This window comes from Chenopodium album, chromosome 8 (assembly GCF_948465745.1).
Source record: "Chenopodium album chromosome 8, dcCheAlbu1.1, whole genome shotgun sequence".
NCBI classification, from domain to species: domain Eukaryota; kingdom Viridiplantae; phylum Streptophyta; class Magnoliopsida; order Caryophyllales; family Amaranthaceae; genus Chenopodium; species Chenopodium album.
This window is the reverse complement of record NC_137841.1, coordinates 54,380,126-54,389,542: the sequence shown is the minus strand read 5'-3', so window position 1 is coordinate 54,389,542 and position 9,417 is coordinate 54,380,126. Positions and strand designations below refer to the sequence as shown.

The 9,417-nt window shown below is 36.7% G+C and overlaps 1 protein-coding gene across 1 annotated transcript in view; it reads right to left on the bottom strand.

Moving 5' to 3' along the window:
- Nucleotides 1–830: 830 nt before the first annotated feature.
- Nucleotides 831–9,417, bottom strand: part of LOC145641865 (beta-hexosaminidase 1-like) — a 31,352-nt gene continuing 22,765 nt past the window's right edge. Inside the window, exons 11-15 of the mRNA XM_081692871.1 lie at nt 6,527–6,560; nt 3,444–3,542; nt 2,655–2,714; nt 2,305–2,555; nt 831–1,166 (exon numbers count right to left, since the gene is read on the bottom strand). Coding sequence (XP_081548997.1) covers nt 991–1,166; nt 2,305–2,555; nt 2,655–2,714; nt 3,444–3,542; nt 6,527–6,560 — 620 coding nt within the window. The 3' untranslated portion in view covers nt 831–990. The remainder of the gene's footprint in view (nt 1,167–2,304; nt 2,556–2,654; nt 2,715–3,443; nt 3,543–6,526; nt 6,561–9,417) is intronic.

The following is a 9,417-nucleotide window of genomic DNA, read 5'->3' as shown; positions in this document are numbered from 1 at the left end:
TTTTTGTAAAATGTTCAAATTTTTTACTAAATGTTCAAAAGTATAGATGTGGTGCACATGGTGCACATATACTAATTGCACAATTTTTCCTTTTTACTTTGGTTGTGTTTGGGCCTAATTTTCTTACACATAAAAGCCCATATGAATTTGAGGTGAATTATTAAATGAACCTGATTAATATGGTTGTTTTATTAATAAATAACAAAGGTCATTATAATAAAAATAAGGTCAGTATATTGAAATAAACTCATTTTGGTAATATATAGGTAATAGGCTATAAGAGGTTAATTTTTTTAATGAAATATTTTATATACTGATCAACATGAATAATAAAGGTCACTATGTTAAAATGAGGATCACAACGTCGTATTCAAATTCACAATAATATTAAACGTTATTTAATAAAGGTTACCACCTTAAAAATAAGGTTACTATGTTAAAAATAAGGGTCATTATGTTCAATATAATGTCAGTTACGTGTGTATAAATCTTGGGTCCACAATAATATTATTGTGGACCAGGTTCACACAAGATTTTTTGATGATTTTAATCGCATCAAAGTATAATCTAATTCAGGGTATCAACTTTTACTTAGAATATCTTCATCCTTTATTCTACACTTCCGATTTTCTGTTCCAAAGTAACGAAGGAAACTAAACAAAGATCGTTCAAAGATCAATGCCCTTACATGTATAAAATATTTTGCTTAAGATGCAAGATTCACAGTACCAGGCAGTCTACATGAACAATTGCATCATACAATCAGATTAGAGATGATTTGCATAGCCATGGCCAATTGTTATTTGCCAAACACGACAAAGCAAACAAAATGACTTCAAACAGCTTGCATAATGTCAAGAGTGTTAAATCATACAAATCGCAAACCTTTTTATTCCCTGTAAAATACATTTCATATTGTAACCAATTGAATATGCATGAACTATCTACGAGTTCATATCACATCTGATAAATAATAAAAGCATAAGTACATCATTGCTCATAACATGAGCCTGGACCTGTAGGTGGACGTCGAGCATAGAAGTTAGTAAGAGGAGCAGCTTGAACACCACGCATGTTCAGGAGGCATCTGAAGTAATGCAATCGGGGTAGTGCTGTTTTGTTAATGTTTTCTAACGTTGTAGCTTCTCTCGTACTCCATAAGCGTTCTAAATAAAAAGGTTGGTTGACAATCAGGAGAAAATTAGGCAGAAGCATATACACGTATAATTCAAACTGCAGCCACTACCCTGTCAAGCGGGGCAGAATTTATGATATTGAGACAATGGATGAGCAATCTAGCAAGCAGATTGCTTTATACACAGATTATGACAGCTAAGGCAATGAGACAGAGACAAGACTAAGTTAGAAACCTATACGTCGTTACCTTTTGGAAGAACAGAAGAAACAAATCAAAGTTAAAACAGTTAATTTACTTACTGCACAAAAACCACTGAAACAAACAAATGAGACTAGGACCGGGTGTAATTTATTGACCCAGGCTTGTAAGTGAACTACTATCAACTGCAAGTACAAAATCTATTGGTGGTCCCTCAAAACTTCAAAATCCCATGATAAAGCCATAAATTATGTAAAGTGATCCAATATATTTGGAGACGGGTTTCTGCGAAGTAGGATGCCTCAATGCTAGCAACACAGATGAGAATTTATATCTAGCTACAGGCGTGGCAAGATTGAATGGTGACGTAGGACACCTTGAAGCTAGAGTAAGACAGATTAAAAACAGTTAATATCAAAGTTACAGTACATGTGAAAAAGTAGACTAGTAGCCTAGTAGGTGGGATGACCTGAGAAGGCTGAGATCCAACCAACCCAAGTAACAGGGTTTGGTTTGATTTAGAATATTAATCCATGTTCATTTAAGGCGCTATAAACTACACGGTAGTAAAGGAACTTAACAAAACTACTTTCTTTTGGTCTGGTTTTAGGGTTAAGTCCTTAAAAAGACAAGTTCACCATCACCATCACCTTCATCTTCACCTTTGGCAATTCTAGGAAACTTGCCATAGTTTAATCTATGACCTTCAGATCACAAAGAGCGCCTCAAGTTTAAAACTAGCTAGCTCACGCTCTAATGATAGTAGGGGGGCTGTCCAGCACCACATCACAATTATTAATTTATTATTGGCATAAATGCCATCAACTCAAATCACGTCAAAGGTCAATGCCGAGTACTTTGTTGCCAAATAATTCACAAGGAGTAAGAGAGGGGAATTCCAAACTGGTCAGTATGATCAACACACACCAAATTTTTTTTTCTTCAAAAGATGTGATCACTAAATGTACCTGCAGCAGCAGCAGCTCGTGGCCATATTGTTTGCTGAATATCTGAAGTATCAGCTGTCTCACCCCACATGCATACTTCTCCTCCAAGAATCATCTTTTGCTGAGTAACATTAGTAATTCCCTCCAAGGGATCTGCCTCATAAACAGGTTGCCAAGGGACGTCTAGATGATCAAGGTACCAAACACCTTGATTGCTAAATATACATCTAAATCCTTTAGCCACAGCCTTGGGACAGATTCCAGAAACCAGCCTACCACCAATTTGCACTTGTTACATAATTATAGTCAATCAAAATATCTTATAAAGTAACAAGACATAAAACTCTAGATTTGACTGAGATGCAACTTACCAGTTATGCACAACTGTTCTTGGATTCAGCTTCGAGGGGAATGATCTGAATGTTTCTTCCCTGAAAAGAAAATATCATCGATCCAAATCAAGTGTTTCTCATCCAATATGAAAGCAAAGAGTGACACAATGCAATCTCGTCACACGACTCGAAAAAACAAGTTGTGGAAGCACACAAATGAAACAGAATTTGTCGGCAACTTGTGTAATATTGTTTTTCATTACAAAGACGAACTTCCATGCTTAATAACTGATGTTAACTTATGTCATGACACTTCACACATATGCAACCTTATTTCCTTTTTCCACAGCACCTTTTGTCATGCTGTGGGGTTGAAAACAGAAGTTTGGTCTTAGACCATTACTTTATAATTACAAAGAAAAAAAAAAAAAAAAAACAATGGTCTTGTTCTTCAATAAAAAGACGAACATTTTGAAATGATGAATCTAATACAAAAGGTTTAACATAGTAAACAACACACGTAGGGAATATGATCACTCTAAGAAAACCTTTACTTTGTCAGCCAAACCAACAAACAAAGCATATTAAAGAACTTTTGTTTTATTTTATTTTATTTTTTTATTCTTAAACTTGTTAAAGGGAAGCTGCCTCATTCTTATCTTTCTAGATATGCCTCTCGGCATCAGAGGTAACCACATAGGTTGTGTCATATGCTTGTGAATAGGACTTCTGATGCTTTGTTTGACACCCATGGACAAACATTTATGTGTAGATAACTAGATACACAAATACTAAAGATACACATACTAGATATACAAATAGGCTTACCAGTTGACAGGTGTCCGATTGTTTGAAATAGCTATTTCCTGAGCTCTTAGCACAAAATATTGGTAGGCGTCATTATGAGTCATGTTATGGTCTATTAACCTGCATTTTTTTAAAAAAAAATAATAATAAAAAAAAAATTTAAAAATTAAAAAAATTATGATTACCATGGGAAAATTAGTCTAATGCCATGGTAGAAAAGTATATATTACAAAAATAAATACAGGAAGAGGGATAAAGAAAGAGAGTGGGATGAAAGGAGGGAAGGGGAGAGAAAGAAGGCACTGCTTGACTTAATAAAGTTTAAAAACTTCATTTCCCTCAACAAATGACCACAGACAAAGTATTGGTATCCAGACAGATTTAGCCAAGAATAAAATGTTGATCAAGACGTAAGAAATTCATCATCGATCTAATTTTCCTGGAAATTTATTCCTCAAGCTTACAAGTACTACAGCCCTTCTGGTATAAGTGTTTCCATAGCCTTGCCTTTATATTATTCAAATATATCAACCCATCAGATAGTGCCAGGTTTCTCAACAACTATTATCAGAATCTTTGTACAGATATTTTCAACAATAATGAAAGACAATCCTACACTGTTTCAAGAAGCAAACTGGGTTCCAAGTTAACAAAACATTAACAGGTCTGTGACTCTTTACATGCATATCATTAGTCTCAGGAATTCACCACAAAACTTATGAGTACAATGTAAATAACAAGGGTGGTCAATATGGGTACAGTTACAATGATGAGTTTCTCATTCAGTTTCCAAACTTCTGGACAACCCCACAATATCCTGAGAATAATACAGTCTAGAAGGTACATCTGCTTGCACTCTTATATCTAACTTAGCCTAATTCCAGAAAACTTGTTAAAGGGTAGAACATGTTTCAACTCCTGGAAAAAATGGCTAAAGAGTAAGAGAATTTCTTAGTAGTCAACGGCTTCTTACCTCTGAAAATAATTGTTATATTGTTCCAACCCATCAAAATTAAGAATTCACCAAGATTTTACCAAAAAAAAACCCTTCATATTAGTTGTACTTTTCTAATTTTTATTTATCCACACCATATACATTAGAAAATCCAATCACAAATTATTCCTATACTAACTTTGTCCATGTATCTTTTTTCCAAACACTCTGTAGTATAGTAGTATGTAACTCATGTTTCCAAACAACAGGACCATTATAGAGAAAAACAATACATTAACACCACCACAACTACCAACAACACTATATTGTAATATAATAGAGAGTGAGGGTGAGAACACTTGAACAAGAAGAGAAAACACACTTTACTGAAGAATAATATATAACGGCAAGCAAGTCATGAAAACTTATATCTACACATGATGGGAGAGAAAAGTGTTGGAATAGTGTCATTTAATCAAGAGGCATTTCTCTAGATAGCTAGTCTAAAAATTCAATCATAGAGTATTAGTTAATTCAAATATTCAATTATATTCAGCGATTGGAAACGTTTGGCTAGAACAATGTATAAAAAATCTCGCTGAAGCGATAAGGGTTATGCAGCGCCTAGGTGCGCCTGCGCCTAGGTGCGCCTCTTTGAAGTGAGGCACAATATATAAACTGTTAAAAAAAATTGGCAGAAATTTGCTTCAGGTGCGCCTCCGGTGTGCAATTAATGCCTTGCCCATGCCAAAATAAGCGCTTAACCCCTATAGCCCAATCTTATATGGTATAATAATAACAATAATAATAAAAAAAATAAATAAATAAAAAAAAAAAAAAAAAAGGGAGGAAGTACATATGTTTTCTATTTTCCTATCAAAGCAAAAGCCCTAATCCTAAACATCTAGTCATGAGTGTGAGTGGGGATATTAAATCTTACTTCTACCTTAATCTATGCGAACAAACTCATTGGAGATTCAATATTTGTTGTGTGGACACCCTCACACTGTAATTTAACGGATTGGAGAGGAAGAACTATATTGTTATTATTCATTAAGTTCATAATCAACATGTGCATAAATCTTTTGTTATTTTTTTCGCAAAATTGTATTTTTACATCAACTAACAAAAGGTCACTTGGAAGAAAGGGTCATGCTCAATGGCCCTACATGTAAGAGCAGGAGATCCCCTCCACCTAACTTGGGATCAGCAACAAAAACTTCAAACCAAGGGTCATATCCTTAATAAGTTGAGCGAGGGCCGCTTTCCCCCCCCCCCCCCCCCCCCCCTTTTCAAATCTTCTTGGGTCTACTTCTTTCACTTAAAATTCCTTAAATTCTTCTAATTGAAGCATCTGAAGGTATCCTACTCCCCCCTCTGAACAAGTCCTAGCATCTAAGCCTCCTCTCTCACATTTCGTCTTCAATAAAGATCAACACTCCGTATGTTGTTAAACTTTGTTCTTAATTCACTATCTTCTATCAAGGTCCCACTATCCAATCATAATGCCACAAAAGCTTAAATTGGACTATCAAGCGTAGAGGATGAACTGACAGAAATTTATGCACCTGGAAAGAAAGAAGTCAGTAAGATTGTGATGGTGAGAGCTTAAAAAGTTACAAGCGTCAAGAGCTCAAGTTCCTTTTTTCGGGCTAGGTTGTATAGCTCGAGTCAAGTTTTAGGTTCCCTATGCACTTGATTGATTTTTTTATTTAATTATGTTGTGATTAAATGTAACATGATTTTGACCTTGGCATAGTTTTGAACCTCAGCAGGTACATATCAAATATTTAACTTGCAAAACCTGAATATCCAAAGTTTTAGAAAGCTAATATGTGCCAACATAGAGAGCTTAAATGGCTGCTACAGGCAATTATAAGCCAATACAGCACAATATAACATTCATAAGACCTGGACCACAATCCATTACACACCACAATGACGTATGCTTCTGTGATGTATAACTAACCTGGCCATCCTTTTTGTACATTGGTAGTACCTTTATGGTATTATTTTTGTATCTTTTATTGTTAGTCATTAAAATGTACAGAAAATTCTAGATATTGACACCATTAAAAAACCGGAAGTAACGGTATAATTCAAAATTTTACACTACAGAACAGGAAATTGTGACAAAAGGGAAAAGAAAAGTACTATAACGAAAGTATACCATTGCTTTATGTGTGCTGTAGAATTCCAACACTCTGCCAAAGATAAAACACACAAATTATTTGATAATAAGCAGACACCACAAATGGAAAAGTTTTCAAAGCACAACATTCCTATAAGCAATTTACAACCATGAATGCCAAGATTTTTTATTTTTTTTTTATTTTAAATTTTAACTGAGGCTGTGAACAAATAAAAAGGTCATGAAACATCAGAAAAGAAACCTATCATAAACCCAAGAGTAGGAAAAAAAAAAGGGATTACTTTCTTTTTTTGTTTAGACAAAAAGTACTATTCATAGATTGACATAAGAGTCCTTCTTGAACATATCACAGGGGAAAAGTAACAATTGCTGAGTTCTAATGTCTAAGCATTACCTAGTAAATACAAAACGATAATCTCCTATTAGAAGGCGATATTGATTATGAGACCAGTTTCCATAGATTAGAAGAATATAAGAGTATAAGAGAAGGAACCTCTTCATAATTCTATAAGAAGTCACCAGTTCACCACCATAAGATTCTCCTGAAAATTTTTCTTCAACACCTGTTAAAATCATTTTTAAAAGAAGCATTGATACCTGCCTTAGGCTGATTCCCAAAAAAGGTTTAGATTAAGAAACACCTCACCAAATATCTGTACAAACATAGCCCAAAAGCTTGCAGTCCCACTCAGCAAAGTAGTTTCACCTATACCATAGGTTATCATATGTTCTCATTGTCAAAATTGGAGGCTATGGAGTTTCTTACATCGATATTGAAGATCATAAAGGCATGGGCACCTATAACAAAAGATTGACAAGAACAAACTGATCTACTTTGCAATTTGATGCTTCTGCATTATACAAAGTATTTGTGTTTTATCCTTAAACTTTTGGGGACATTTAGTAAGTGAAGTAAATCCCATATTAGTTTCATAGGATGTTAATTCTTAGAAGTGAAATAACAAGTCATTTTGAGAATTCTCACCAGCGCGCACCAGCACACACCAGCCTTTGATCCTGGGCTAGGCGATGGTCTGCTGCGTGCCAGCAAGCACCTAAGCATGGTGGGCGATGACTTATGGCGCACCAATGAGCATCTAGGCCTGCTGGGCGATGATTCAATGTGCACATTTGAGCTAGGCCAACCCATGGTGGGCGATGATTTTGTTGTGCGTTGCAGCCCCTTGTCTTCATGGGCGATGATTCAACCCTCGACCAATGGCTCCGGACTTTTTTGATCGCATTTGCACGTCTTTCCGGCATGAAAATAGGGATGTTTTGGCATTCGTATGTCTTGTGGGCGATGAAGTATCTTCGGAACCTTCTATCATTATTAAGAATGCTTAAAAGTGACCCATCTCGTCATTTGCTGAAAGCAATGTTGCCCGTTACTTAGTAAATTTTGACAAAAAACATCGGGAGGTCATAACTTGGTCCTCGGGTGTCCGAATCGAACAATTTTTTTTTTCAACTTGTGTATTTTTCGAGATCTTCGCAGCTACGAAGTCCGTAGGAGCTTCGGCCCAACGAAATTGCGAAAAAGGGCCTCTAGCATGGTGAAAATGCCATTTTTCTTATTACGGTCTCACTTTGAGGCATGGCTTGGAATGGTGTTGTGCTCGGATCACCCTATAATGAGCCACTAGGATGGGCGATGATATAATTGACGCTTTCTAAGAGCCCCTTGGGTGGGGAATGATAAGAGATAGTCTTTTGTATACGATTTCATATAATTATATGTATTCTTTGTACTCTTCTGCATGAGTAACAAGTGTCTATGACATCCTCCTTCCGCATGAGTGACAAGTGTCTGTGACACCCTTGTTTTGCATGAGTGACACGTGTCTTTTAGCTCATTTTGAGGCAAATATTTCTCTTTATATAGCCAAATTCTCAAACATTTCTCATCCACATTTTCATTCTCAAAAGATTTCTAGTGAGAGAAAGTAGTGGAGGAAGGCGTTTGTAATGCGAGTCGGTAGAAGGAGGCTTGTACACTCTTGTTCGGAGGTAGACGAGGCGTTATTCGTGGTTCAACATTGGCAGGAGTTCCATTTAGTTAAAAGACGCTTTCTATTAAGGTACGCCCTTGTTCTTTTATGTTTTCTTTCTTTAATGGCTTCATCGTCAAGTTCCTCTAGCATTAGACTGCCATGGCGGGTTAAGCAAGGTGAACGCGCCGTGGAAGTAGCAAAAGATTGTTCTGCTACCTCCGGCATCCCTTATGCTGATGTGTTGCCGGATTTTCCCCGCGGGTCTCCATACTCGTCATATGAGGAGGACTATGGCCTTCTCAGAGGGAGACGGTTTATTTGATAGGCACCTTGTAAATGGTGTAGTTACAATAATGGAGGCTGCGGAAAACCAAGGCAATGAAGATCGCAATCACCAAGGTACCGTACAACAATATCAACCGATTGGGGGAGGCTTATAGGCTTATGGGTTGAGGGCGGTGTTACGCACCACCTAGACCAATATTCACGGTGTGTGGGGTACGCTCCTGATGACAGGGACACCCCCGCGACTCCACCTTCGTGTATTTGGAATTATGGAAGCAGGGAATGCGCTTTCCCTCCACCCCTTTGTGAGGACTCTGTTACGGGAGTACAACATAGTCATTTGCAATTTAACGCCCAACTCTTGGCTAAAAGTGTACTCCATTTTTGTGGTGTGTTCCATGATAGGTTGATCGCCAACTCTACGGAGAAACTTATTTACGTTAATCCCCTCCAAGGATAATTTTGGTACTGGTTGTGGACATTTCGCATCCGCTATGGTTTCAAAGACAGCGAGATCAAAGATCAAACGTCAAAAACTAGCGTGGTCAGGTTTGTTTATTGTCGTATTAGGGATATCCCATTGGTTCCGAATTTAGGGGAGCCCAACTTGAGTTTGAATTACGACATTCC